Below are 13,752 nucleotides of genomic sequence, written 5' to 3' on the forward strand. Positions count from 1 at the left end.
GGACTGAATGCCTATGAAGATCTGCCTTAGCACAGCACCTCTGGGTGCTGACAGACTGGTGGGGTTGTGCTGGGAGCACAGGGCAAAGCCACCACGGGGCATCCAGCTCTGCATCTCTTTTTAGTGGGTACAAGTTAGTACCTCATTTAAGAAGTATCAAACTACTACAGATTTGAGGGGGAATTACAGTGGATAGGTGGGACACAGAGTCCCAAGGGATTAATTTTTGGACTAACAGGGATCATACTAAACTTGTAAACAAGTGTGCAGTGTATCATCTAAACACTTGGAAATGTTTGAGAACGATTAGCAAGGGATTTAATTTTGATGTAACTCTCTGGTTCCCACAAACATAAGCATCGAAGCCAGTTTAAAAACAGCCTGCAATTCCTACCCCTCCCTTAAACGTATTTTTTAAAACCCCCTGCAGGGCTGATTTAGCAAGCGCCAATAACCTGATGCCTGTGCAGTACTCTAAACCTGCATCCTTGGAGATGAAACTTTGGCAGAAACCAACTGGCCAGCTACATTTCTCCATTGCAGATGGAGCCTGGGCACTGCAGGGCTGCTATGACATGCTCGCCTGCAACTTACCACATCCCACACTGAATCTTTCGGAAGAGGCTAAAACTTCTGCTAAGTTAGAGCTGAGCCTTTCTCTAAATATTTCTTTGCTTTGCTGAGGACTGGCTGTGATAGTCTCTTGACAGCTGGTAGATGCAACAACACTTGGTACCCTGCAGTGCTGTGTTCCTGCCAGAAACCTGCTGGAGATAAGGCACTATAATATTCACAGTAAGTTAGGGGAAAGCAAAATAAAAGCAGTTCCCTAAGACATCTTGCAGCAAAGGATGCAGAAATGTAACATAAAAACAGATTAACAAGGAAGCAGAACAAAAGTATTTATAAAGAAATTTATTTTATATTTGTGTACAGCAAATATATGAAAACAAATTTGACTTGAAAAATGTATATTTGATTTTTTAAAAGTATTGAACCCTCTAATGGAAAGATTTTAGTTATTAAAAAGGTACAGAAGGCTAAAATTATATTCAAATAATATATGTGTGTGTACATATATATATAAAAACCGTGCAATTTTATATATATATATATAGTATATATAAATAATGTGTGACTTACATGATTTTTAAAGTATCTTATTTAAACATCTGAGTAAAATAGAGATACTAGAAAATATAGTTTGCCATTTCTACACAGTTTGCATTCAGTTTTTACAAGCATCTAGACAGTGCAAAATTTAAACATACAGGAGTATTCTATTATTCTATACATTGTGCTCAGCTCCAAAGTTTCCTCTCTCATGACCACCACCAGACTCAACCAAATTTGGAGGGTTCAATACTAGCCCTTACTAGCATCTTCTAAGAGCAATAAAAGGAAATCTGTCTTACCTTGCTCGCCGCTGTGGCATAGCTTGCATGAGAACAATGCATTTCCTATATTAAATGATCTAACTCCCAGAGATCACATACACATCACCATATTGATTCATTTCATTGCATTCCATATCCTGCAAAAATAAATCTCCTGTACGACAGCATACATTACTGTGTTCTGAAGCTTAAGTAATATATTTCTTTAACCTAAAGCAGGAATATACTGAAATTTGATAATACTTAAATCGAACAGCAATCTGGAATTAAACCACATATATGTACCACATTTTTATAGATGTTGCCTTTTTAATGTTTTTTCATGTCTTTCTAATGTTGCGTAAAAAAAGGCAATTATGACCATTCCATATGCTTTCACAGTAGCTGTATTTTAACTGGAGGATGTTTAAACTTTAGATAATATGTTTATTATCACTGACATAAAAACTCAGTCCTGCTTCCATAAAAATCAGTGGTTGCTTTGTTCCTACTAAAAATAAAATTGGATCCAAACATGTTAATCACCAAGTTTGCTAGTAGAAGTAAATATTGTATTCATTAAGTCTCTCAGTGTTTAAAGGCAAAGTGGTGTTAGCAAATACTGCACAGTATAGCTTAAAGAACCGTATTATGCACAATTCTAAGTGTTATTCAACAAAATCAAAAAGCAGCTGTGAAAAACATCGTATGGGACAGTGAATTTTGCTGCATGAAAATTTCTGGAACCGTCACAGGCTTTTTTTCAAATTGATTTCTAATACCAACACTGTCACTCACGTCCTACAATAATTTGCACAAGTTCTTGGATCTTGTATGCAGTATGCATCCAGACCAGCTAATCTCCCTCTTTCTACTGCATTCATTCCTAAACTTCTCTCTGTTTCTGAATGTTTCTCATGTTTCTGAATCTTTGTAGCAACCGACGAGATAAAGAGCCTAGTGTCATCCTTCATCTACTTCACTTTGCAAGTTTATCTCTGCACTTGCCCATATAATTACCCCCTGCAGATTTCAACTTTAATTCAGATTTGCATTACACTTGTTAAACAGGCCTCGCACTTGTTGGTAAACAGACAAAGCTTCATTAGCAGCCTGCAAAAGTGAGCCTTACTAGTTAAAACCTTGATTTAAATACCAAACAAAGGGGAAACACAGATGCTGAGACAATGTTTGCATCCTCTCAACCACACCCTTGAAATTTTGGCAGTAAATTAGCCAAAGATGGTTTCAACATCTCATCCATCTCTTTCAGTTGGGAAGGAACAGCCATAACTACAAGTTTTTGCAAGGTGCGGCTGATGCTGGGAGGTGGTTGAACACATATATCAACCAAAAAGGCTGCATGCCTCACAAGTCAGAACAAAGCAGAGATTGCTAGGAATTCAGGATTTTCTTATGCCCAGAAGTTTCCTACAGACTGGAGATAAACACAAGTCCCATTTCCCACGCAAAAACGAAGTGTGTAAACCTAGAGTAATACAGTATTAAGAAAAAACTAATAACAAATAATGTCAAAGCCTCTCTATTTAAAGATTCCCCAATACAATCTCAAAGAAAAGAAGAAAAAAGAAAACCTGTGGACTCAGTCAATAAATTTTGCAATCCAATTATACAGTAAATGCACTGGTAGGCAAGGCCTCAGTTCTGAAAAGGTGAGGAGGAAGAAGAATGGTGCAAAATGCTTTCATACATTTGAACATTCTTAGGATATAAGAGAGCAGACAACTTGAAAACTAGAAAACATTCCTTGTAAGCTGTGTGGGATCAATGCAGTTTTCTGCAGGCTTTGCTTCATCCTACAGCTCAGCTTTGCCTGTTTGGGCAGGACTGGCATTACCGCTGCCTTCTCCAGCATTGTTCTTGTCTGCTGGCTTGAAAGACAATGAAGCAGAGTTTGTGCAGTACCGTTTGCCAGTTGGGCGAGGTCCATCATCAAAAATATGCCCCAGGTGAGCACCACACTGAAACAAAACACAATAGAGTATCACTGTGTCTCTGTGCTGCTCATGGCATCACTGCAGTGTTAAGCAATGACTAGCAGCTGCTTCCAAGGAAGCACATTGGTGCCTACATTGCCCTTTCAAGTGGGATTTACAATCTACATTTATTTGCAGGAGTGATCCAGGAAGATGATCTTCTGAAATACCACAGGTGTAAGACTCCAAGCCCAAATTTCCTGGGTGTTTCCTGTCATACCACTGTGTTTGCTTGGTTGGACCACCATCTCTGAGGAGCTGCATATTTCTGTAATGATTTCATGGCGGGAGCACAGCTAAAAACATGGTGGTGAGGATAGCACTGCCCACGTTTCACTTACTGCTGTAGGGATATCTGTGTAAGAAAAGGACAGCCTCAGCTTTGGGCTCTCCTCAGTCTGCAACCATTTGCTACACCCTTTGGCAAAAAACCATTAAACCCTTTGGTGATCCTGGCAAGGACCTAAAGCACTAAAGATATTCTTTGGAGTGTGCTCTCACACTTCTTTTTTCTTTTTTTTTCTCTTTTCTTATAGCCTGACACTCTTCTGAGCATCAAGGTCCTTCTGGGTGAACTTCTTGTCCCTGGAGGGGATGGAGCTCAGCCTACTCACCTCATAATTATTTCTATAGTATATACAAGATAGGTACAGAAAAAGACCTGCAGTGCAGATATGTAAAATATTTCTTAATTCATAATCTTTGCCTGGCAGTAATAATAAATTATGTTGAATTTTGCTTTTTGTAAGAAATATGAAAGTACAAACAGTCTGTTGTCACTTTTGCTCTGTATGAATCAAATTCAAATACTTGCAGTGCTATTCAGGGTGAACATGACTGATCCTTGGCTGTAAGAAAGGTTCTTTGCTTTACAAGGACTGCTTTACAAGTACAGTATTTTGAAGAAGCTAACCCTGATGATCCTTATTCAAAAATTAAGATTACTATCACTGCACATTATGGCTGATGATTCATCTGGATAATAAGAACTTCTTGTAATTAGTCAATTGAATTCTGCAAGTTCATTTTTACAGCCTGCCATGAGAAGCAGAAAAATAAAACCTTGCACTGGAGAAATATTTATCTTGAACAGGAATGTCATGCTGCTTTACCAAAGAGCCTTGGCTTTTCAAGTCAATAGCAGATCTCAGTAAGAGGTGGAATGATGTAATTGAGATCACAGACCTGCTCGTGGGCTCACAGTCAGACAGCAAAAATTAAAGACTGCAAATTATTCTTAACATTTAATTAATTCATAGTATTCCAAACACATAGAGGTAATAGTGATTATTCCAAACTCTGAATGAATTAGTGATGGCAAATGTCTACCCTGCAGTTAATGTGTTGCTAATGTTCTCCTGCTATTATGGCCTTTAATTCACCAAAGCAGCAGGAAAAAGTCTGTAGAAGCAGGTATAGTCTCACCTCCAGGTTAAACTTTCTCAATAGACTAGGGGAGACTCTTACACCAGCTAGATGGGACAGAAACTCAGCTCATTTAATGATAGCTGAAACAATAATCTTCACTGCCTTCAGGAGCAGGGCAAGTAGACATACAAATCTTCAGTGCTCCCACCTCTTGGTTGCACCAACATGCAGACACATTCCACATTCCACATCCCACAGTAGGCTCCCTGCTCCTGAAGAAGTGTCACTGAGACAGCCATGGCAGTCCTGCAAGGATCACAATAACGACTGAGGGCTTCTAGCCCATGGTATCAGCAGAATGAGCTCCTACAGGCAATGGAAAATGGGATGCATGACTGGGTTAAGCAGCAGTTGCTCAGCCTTGTAAGGAAGGAAGATAAAATATGGGAAATAAGTAAAAGGAAGTTGAATGGGACATAGAGAAAACTAAGCTTTAAGTGTTCCTGAAAGACTGCTGTCTTGCCATCCTTTCCTCCATTATCCACTGCTTATTCTTTTTATCATTTTCCTTTATATTAGAGGCCTTTTTTAGGTTAGTGTGTGCAAAAAACCTGAGCTGCTTCTGAAAGTGAGGTATCTAACAATGAAGCATTTCACCTGACTATAACCATAACTTTGGGGGGGGGGGGGGGGGGAAGTAAGTGTCCAGAAAAAGTAATTTTCTAAATGCTCAGCACCCTAATTAAATCATCTCATCTTAATTAAGAGTGCTTCAAAACCTCCTGGCTGGAAGTGTTAAACAGATCTTTTCCAGACTAACATTTAACAAAAGATAAATAATTCCATCTCTACTGGACAGAAATAGAACAAGAGAAACTGCAGAGAGAAATGGTCTGTAGAAGTAATATATTCACACACAGACTACAAAGACTATCTATCAAAAAGGTTTTCCTCACAAAACCTGAGAAGCTGTGTGAGAGTCCAAGGTAGTCTCATTACACTTTTTTGTGATGGCAGAATCACTCCAGAATTGCAAAATTTGTTAACTTTTGAGATTACCCCTCACCAAAAATTTATGTGGCGATTGTCTGTACAGAGGACTCTATAACTCATCTGCCCTAAACAGAAATGTATTTCAGTCCTTTGTATCACAATATAAGAAACTTGCACTCAGCTGAGAGTAAAAAGGATGAATTGACTTTACTGTCCTCCCCACACATAACAGGTGCTGACCATTTTTCTAGAACATATATACATGCCTGCAGAGCTTCTGAAAAAGAAACAATTATCTGTTGCAGCCTTGCACATAAATATATTTGGCAGAATTAAATGGGACAGTGAAATGGTTAAAGCACTCCAAGTATGTGCTTGGGAGCAGGAAAGAGGGGGGTCACTGCTAACTGCCAGTATGCTTGGATCTCCCAAGCCTCCTGTTTCTAATATGCTGCTGGAAGGCATGGAAAGCAGCTTGCAGACAGTTGCTGCAATTGAGAGTGCAAGCTATTGGTGGGCAAACACTATTCTTGTGACTACGGAACTTTACTGATTTGTACAGGTAAATCTAGTAGGTAGGGAAACCACAGGGAAAAGGACTCTTGAACAGGACAGAGAAAAAAAAAAGAGATGCAACCAGTTTTACAGTATTCCTCAACTGCATTTGTATTAACTTCTACCTGTCACTAATGACTGACATTTTAAATACACCCAGGGTGTGTTCTAAAAACTGTGAAAATTATTTCTAGGATAACCCCATTGATGTATTTGATTAATAATACAGTGATTTTTCCTTTGTGTTTGCTTTCTATAATGAAGAACATTTAAAAAAGATTTCTCTTATTCTCTCAGACAGGTGGGAAGGATTTTTAAAGAAAAATCAACTACTTCATCTGCAAAGGATTAATAAGGTTTTGGGTGGGGGAAATGGTATTTCCCTTTGGTTCTATCAAGGTCTGTCATATCAATCCCACTGCTTTGCAAGTTGCAGTAAAACTGCATTTTTTTGCAGCTGCATGTGTGATTCACACTCCAGGGATAGATACACAATGGAAAAGTATTAGCTGTGCTGAGCACTGGCTGCAAAGATGCTCACCACTCCTCAAGCTATTTTCTTGTGTGACTTGATCATCTGTGGAGTTATTGCTCCAGGAAGTTGGAAGAGCTGGTAAGAAGTTGCTATTGGATTATACAGCAACCGTGGTCATATTTTTTCCTTCAAATTCAGATTTTAGTTTTGCTTTGATTTTATGGTGTCTGCATGTGACTGCTGCTAATATTGCTGGTCTCGGATCTGCTAACATTATTTTGTTTGGTAACAGGTAAATGACATTCCCAGATTCCTTGGCCTGACCACAGGCTTCCTTGGACTTTTCCAGGAGCTCTGGCCATCTCCTGAAGTGTGTCAGCAGATACAGGCTCAGCAGGTTGGCAGCAAGCAGATTTTAGCACTATTCAGGCCTACTAAGCAGAGCTAAAGAGACTGGACTGCATTTTTGATTATGCCAGTAACCACTGGTGAAGCATGATCTTCCCAATCTGCAGTCTCATTGCTACCTTGCTAATGAATTTAGGGAAATGAATATTCCCACAAAGTGTTGAATGGATCTTCTGCAGCATATCATCCATGTAAAAACTTCAGAATTATGTAGTACACATGACAAACTAGCAGACACGCTAATTTAGTCATTAACGTATTGGGCCAAATGCTCTACACAGGCTGAAGTTAATGGATACTCTTGAGAAGTTTCTCAACTCACTCTGAGCCTTATATAATGAGAACTAGTAAGGGTGTATATTGTCAGGGATAAAATCAGTTATCTCCCCAACAATGCCGGAAGAACAGCAAATTAGCACTGCCCAAACAAAGCTGCTGCTTCTCTTAGGAGGAGTTTGAGAATGTGGAGTTAGAGGACTGCAAGCTGCTGGCTACAGCTGCTGAACACCAATGCAGCAGCTTCTCCCTTTGCTAAGTAATAATTACGCCATTCCCTTCACAGAAAGGAGGGCAGCACAAAGGATGAGAGAAAGTAGAACAAGACAGATAACGGAAAATTTGAGCATGTTTTGAATGAGTACTGGCTTCATTATTATGGCAGATGGGAATATTTGAGGCAGCCATTAGGACTGTGCTGGAAATTAGTGTTAAGAATGAGTTAGCATGGATGCATAATAATGTAGAGTGATGGAATCAGCACACACACAGTTGCTCCACTGCTTTCGACTTCTCTCAATTGCTCACATGTGGAATCAGTCAGACAGGCTCAGACTCAAGAGCTCCTTTGAAGGGACCTTCTTCAGGAAGACTATTTTTTGTAAACTCAGCACTAAGTCCAACCATTTACATCTGCTCTGTTAAATCTCACGAGACAACAACGTGCATTCCAACAATCCCTTTGTGCCTTCAGCTCATTCCACCCAGCTTTTATACCTACAACCCACTGTGCTCTCTCACAATTATTACTATTTAATAGAACTGAAAGGTTTGCAAAACTCAAGGAAAGTACAGCACACTGTAATGGTTTTTGCAGCCTTTGCCATCGGAACAGTCTGTCTGTGCTATAAACTAACCTGACTGCAGGATATTTCAATCCGATGCATCCCATAGGAAAAATCATCGTTGAAGTTAATTGCATCAGGACTGATCACATCATAAAAGGAAGGCCAACCTGGAAAAGAGGAACAAGATAGGTAGAAAAAGAGGGTGTCTTTGTGGCAGATAGCATTGCAAAAAGCAGGACAGAATCACACTTTGAAAAATGTTTATCTCACTCCAGAGCATGGAAATAATGAAATGGAGATTTTTATATCCTAAATCACTTAGGTACTTTGGAAAACTTTCCCCCTCCAGGTACCGTTGTTTACTGGAAATGAGTAAGCTGCCACTAGCCGTGAAACGTCCATCTCTACAGGGATTCCTGCATTCTCCTACAAGCAGTGATAGCAGTTTAGCTCGGCGACAAAGGTTCCAGATAAGCCAATTCAGCTTTAACCACCAGTTAAAAAAACCCCACAAATTCCATCCTGAATATAAACAGCTAGGCTTTCTGGGACACAAATGCTTTTGCAATATAAAGGTACTTAAAAAATGAATTGGGAAATTGCAGTTTAGAGCCCCAAAACATGCCTTAAGTTTTGCCTTCACCAAGGAAAACCCAAAAGGATGTGTTCAGACACTGAACCATCACACATTAGAGGCAGTGAGATGATTATTATTGTGTCTCATGTCAAAACAGTAATGAGTGCTTCAGATCAGACATGGACAGGTGGAACCATAACTATGCCTATGTGGATGATCTGCATGTAGTCTGCATCCAGGATAAAACAACTGCACTCAGTACTGTACATGTTTGAAGCAGCTGATAGCTGAGCACTGAGCTGCATGACCTGACATCATTGTCAGGCATGTGTACATGATATGTGTACATGACCTTCCAGTAATGGCCACTTACCAAAATAATGACCTTCCACTCTATTCCACACTAAGTCTTCCCCTCTCCACAACACAGGTAAACAACAAGGCAGGTCTATGTGGTGATCCAGAAGATATCCATTACAAAATAAATTTCCAGCCACTCCTCAAAAGCCATCATAATGCTATATTTCCTGAAGCAGAGTTCCCACATTAAGCACCTGACAGGCCTTAAGGTCATGCCAGCATCTACCCGTGCTCATCTGAAATCTCACCAGCCATCTGTCCTTCTCATTCAGTCTCTTGCCAAATATAACGCAGAGGCAGCTCTTGATCTCTGCCTGTATTACACATATGCCCAAGAATAGAGAATTTCCTAGTTTCTTCTCCTAATATTTGTTGAGCATTTGCTACTGATGATTTCGTAAAATGACTTACAATATGCTATTAAGAAACACAGCAGCATCTGTGAATCACTGCATGCAGATGAATAAAGGATGTATACAGCTCTCCATACGAAAAGCAAGTAAAATTTTCTATACAGTAAAAAGTGATGTGGGAACTATCAACTTTTCTGAATGCAGGTAGAGAAAATGTATAAACTGGAAAAAGATCCATATCTCTTCAGTTGTATCCTAGATTATTAAATATGGAAGAAGATTTATTAGGATATAAGCATAACAGACATATTTTTTTAAGAAAAAGAAACGCTCAGAAATGTGTTTCTCTTCCTTTCCGGAACACAAATATAGTAGCATTTCTAAGCTACCTGAAGACACTGCAAGTCACAAGTCCTATGCTCCCAAGGTGCCTACTACCACCATAATTGCTTCCATTCCAGAACTTACTGCGGAAACAAGAAGAGTCATCCCCCTCTCCCCAATTATTACAAATTGAAGAGTTACAGATAGCAGGCAGGCCGAGGAGCAAACAGCAAACCCCCTGAACAGGAGCTCAAAACAATGCAGCAATGTTAACTGTAAAAAAACAATTTATAAATCCTTCCCCTCATGCAAAATGTTGCTGTCAAACAACTACCTTCACAAACAGAAAAGGAGTAAACATATGACAAGTTTCGTAAAAGGGGTTATCCTGTTGACAGAAAAATTAATGTTTACTTATTGGTGGCTTCTTTCCAACACCATTTGTCATCTTCTTAGCTGGGCCTCTGTGTAATGAAAATTGAGGCCTCACATAGAGCTAGTCAGAATATTTTAATGAAGCCTTTTTTGTTTTGTTTTTTTTTTAATCTAATAATTTTGCAAAGCAGACATACCAGTTTACCCTTGTGTGATGGCAGAGGAGTTTCAGAGAGGTCTTTGTAACAACCAACTATCTGATCATGTGAAAGCCTTTAGATAAGGCAAATTTCAGGGCTGCAGAAATTCTCAAAGAAAACCATCCCTCCTTCACTATAACAATGAGAGGGAAGCTTCAAAGACTGAAACACAGAGGTTGAAGCAATCTGTGTCTTGCTGAGAAAATTATCTGGTGAGAAGAGTTTGGAGGAGATGTGTTTATTTCAGCTTTGACATTAAGACAGACCATCCATACTTCTCTCTCCGGACTTCTCCTCTTGGTCTCCCCATTCACCAGAGAAAAATTATTTGCTTTGGATGCATTCCATGCACTTCTAAAAAAGAAGTTATCTGAAACCTATATAAGCAGGCAAGATTCTCCTAAAGTAGTCTTTGTACCCAACTGGAGTGACTTCAGATTAGACCGTCAGTTCATGCTACATGTGACACGTGTTCCAAAGGCTCCACCACTTCCACATATAGTCCCCATGAGACAGACTAGGAAACAGATCTCCAGAGTGTGTACTTTTACTCCCTGCCAAGGCATCTCTTCTCGAGTAACATGGCAGGCCAGGCACCAGCATTCCCAGGACAAACAACTAACTCTTTGAGGGTTAACTAAAAACTGAGCAAACCTTGGAACAGAAAAGATCCTGAAGGGCACAGTGAGACACACTGTCATTCTGGTGACCTTGAGAGGAAGATGAGAGAATTGCTCATTGAGTTGATGAGCCAGACTGACCAGAAAATCAATTCCCTTTTGGGGTCTCATTTCCTCTCCTGAGGTAGAGTGGAAAACCCATCTGATAGTTTGCTAAGCTTTCTCACACCATTTTGTGTACTTCAAAAACTGCCAGGAACAAGCTGTAGCAACAGTAGTCTGCTGCTTGCCTGCATATCAGGCACCTCCCAGTGGTGTAGAAAGGAAGCCTGAAACTCTCTTTCTATATAAGTGGTAAATGGCCCAGCAGTGGCCTCCACTTTGCAGGCCCCAGGCCACTTCACTTGTCTCCCTGGCTGCAGCCCCTCCACTCCTGCCTCCTTCGTGCTGTAAGGCTGAAAAATGCTTGGTTACCTTTACATTTTAGGCTAATCTAAGCTGTGCATTAAATCTTCAGCCCACTTTTGAAGGCTATCTGGCTACTTGTTAAGGGCATGCTCCTGTAGGGATAGGGGTGAAGATGACCATTTTGGATCTCTTGTGCTTCTGCTAAGCTGAGAAAAACAGAAACCCTTATCACTGCAGAGGCTGAGCACTCATGGAGACCCTTTGCAAACCCTGGTTCTGACACTCAACCCTCCTTGGGTGATAGCCTTCTGCCAAGTCTAGCCCATATCTGATGGGCAGCAGGAGCTGGGCCATCTTTTGAAGGATGGTAAAATATACCAGTCAGGAAGAAATAGCCTCTGGAAGAAAAGGCCAAAGGGTAATTGCAAGAGGGAAGATGAGGGTGGGAGGAGTTTCCCAGATGACTGAACAACTTCAAATGACATTCACACATTGTGTGTGAACAGTAGCTAAGATTTGTGAATACATTTATCTTTGAATGTAAAGTTTAGTTTGAGGGGCAGCATGACACAGTAATCACCAGCAGTTTTTATTGTGTTATGGACATTTTAAATGGGTTCATTCTTAGATTCACAGCCACTTTGCATCACAGTGGCAATATAAACAGGATTTAAAATAGGAGTCTGTGATGTTTGTGTTCACTTCAACAACCCTTTGCATGGAAGTCAGGCCACTGTGTCCTAAGGGCCAGTTTCTGGTAAGTTAATAAGCAAGACACAGAGATGACTAGTTTTTCAAATATACAGCAATTATCATTTCTTGGATCTAAAATACACTAAATAAAGCAATGAAACTTAATTCTGTCAAGTATTTAAGTGAAAAGCATGTGTAAACTGAACATTCTGACAAATCTTTTCCACTCCATCCTGCATGAGTAACAGAGAGGATTTGATGCTGCTGGGAGTCACACACAGAGTCATATCCTATTCTTTCTTTTTCTAGGACATCCCCCCAAATATTCTGTAAAAGCTGTGCAGCATTTCTAAAATTCACTTTACATGCCCTCACCAAAACGGAATTTTTTGTTTTTTATAATGGTTCCTATTCTGGAAAAGAGACAGTGCTTTATGTCTCTTTGTCAAATAATGCTTTCTTGCCTGGTACTGCCCTGGGCAGCAACACAGGAGGACAGGGAGGAAGAGAAATATTCCGTCTGGTAACCAATGCTGGATGCTACTTTTGCCACTCCAGGCAGAGGGTTTCAAATCATACAGAAGAGGCTTCTTCTTTCTCACCTTCAGACTTCCTTTTCCAGGTACCTGATTGAATCTGTATTTCTAATAAGCCACCCACAGCAGGCATCTATATAGGCAGCTGGCACAAGGTGGGTAGCAGGACAACACAGTTGCAAGCACACAGCAGTCCTAGACAGCTGACAAACTGAACAGTCAAACTGAGATGCCAAAGTAGTTATAATGCCAGAGGAAGGCAGCAAGTCCAAACAGTGTGCCCATAGTCTAGCCCCTGTTTTGCATTCTTAATATATATATGAAACCCCAACAGGAGTAGATTGTTTCTTTCACATTAATCTAGGAAGCTCTAAAGACCCTTATCTTGTGAGCTACTACAGGATTCTTTCCTGGGGCAACATTGACCACATGCAAAAAAAAGAAAGACATTTTGTTCTCATAAGCTTTTGGAAAGTAGTCCAGCTGCTGATCGATTGATCAATTTTAGAAGCATTTCAAACCTCCTTCTAGTTTTGCAAGTTTGCACGCATTTTATTGTAGTTAGATCTCCAATTTCCTAGTAGATGGATACAACCACTTAGACATGTTACCATTAGAATGTGCGTCTATAATTATTTGCAGAAGTGAAACGGCAGGTTGCTTTTGAAAATCAACCCTGCTAGACTATTTCCCCCCCTATCCTTAACTAATATGCCCTTTGACATTTTTTTGAACAGTACAACTGCAATCCCAAAGCATGTAATACTCTGACATAATTCCCATTTCATACACCTGCCTACTGGAGAGTTCCAGTTTTTCAATAACTGTGATGTCCATACTTGTTTTTCATTTTAGATCCCTAGGAGATTAAATTCAACCTGCATTTTATCATTCTTTGCTGTAATTATTCCAAGTATTTACTTCAGTGAGTTATTTACAGATGGAGAAGTAGGAGGAGATGGAAGATGTTAGAACTACCAAATGGCACCAGCTGGAAAAGAGGACCTTGACCTGAAAAATACCTTGTTTCTCTGATGTGCTGTATTTTTAGAATTCTGATTCCCTTTTAA

The 13,752-nt window shown here is 39.9% G+C and overlaps 1 protein-coding gene across 7 annotated transcripts in view; it reads right to left on the reverse strand.

Moving 5' to 3' along the window:
* Positions 1 to 900: 900 nt before the first annotated feature.
* Positions 901 to 13,752, reverse strand: part of MSRB3 (methionine sulfoxide reductase B3) — an 80,737-nt gene continuing 67,885 nt past the window's right edge. For 5 of the 7 annotated variants that reach the window (XM_088165638.1, XM_088165639.1, XM_088165640.1 and 2 more), the window contains 3 exons: positions 8,306 to 8,403; positions 4,950 to 5,047; positions 901 to 3,358 (listed from right to left, as the gene is read on the reverse strand). In XM_088165638.1, coding sequence (XP_088021764.1) covers positions 3,100 to 3,358; positions 4,950 to 5,047; positions 8,306 to 8,403 — 455 coding nt within the window. In that variant the 3' untranslated portion in view covers positions 901 to 3,099. The remainder of the gene's footprint in view (positions 3,359 to 4,949; positions 5,048 to 8,305; positions 8,404 to 13,752) is intronic. The other 2 variants (XM_088165641.1, XM_014888579.2) reach the window with 1 other exon arrangement.

The sequence above is a fragment of the Sturnus vulgaris genome, chromosome 5, assembly GCF_052056855.1.
Source record: "Sturnus vulgaris isolate bStuVul1 chromosome 5, bStuVul1.hap1, whole genome shotgun sequence".
Classification (NCBI taxonomy): Eukaryota; Metazoa; Chordata; class Aves; order Passeriformes; family Sturnidae; genus Sturnus; species Sturnus vulgaris.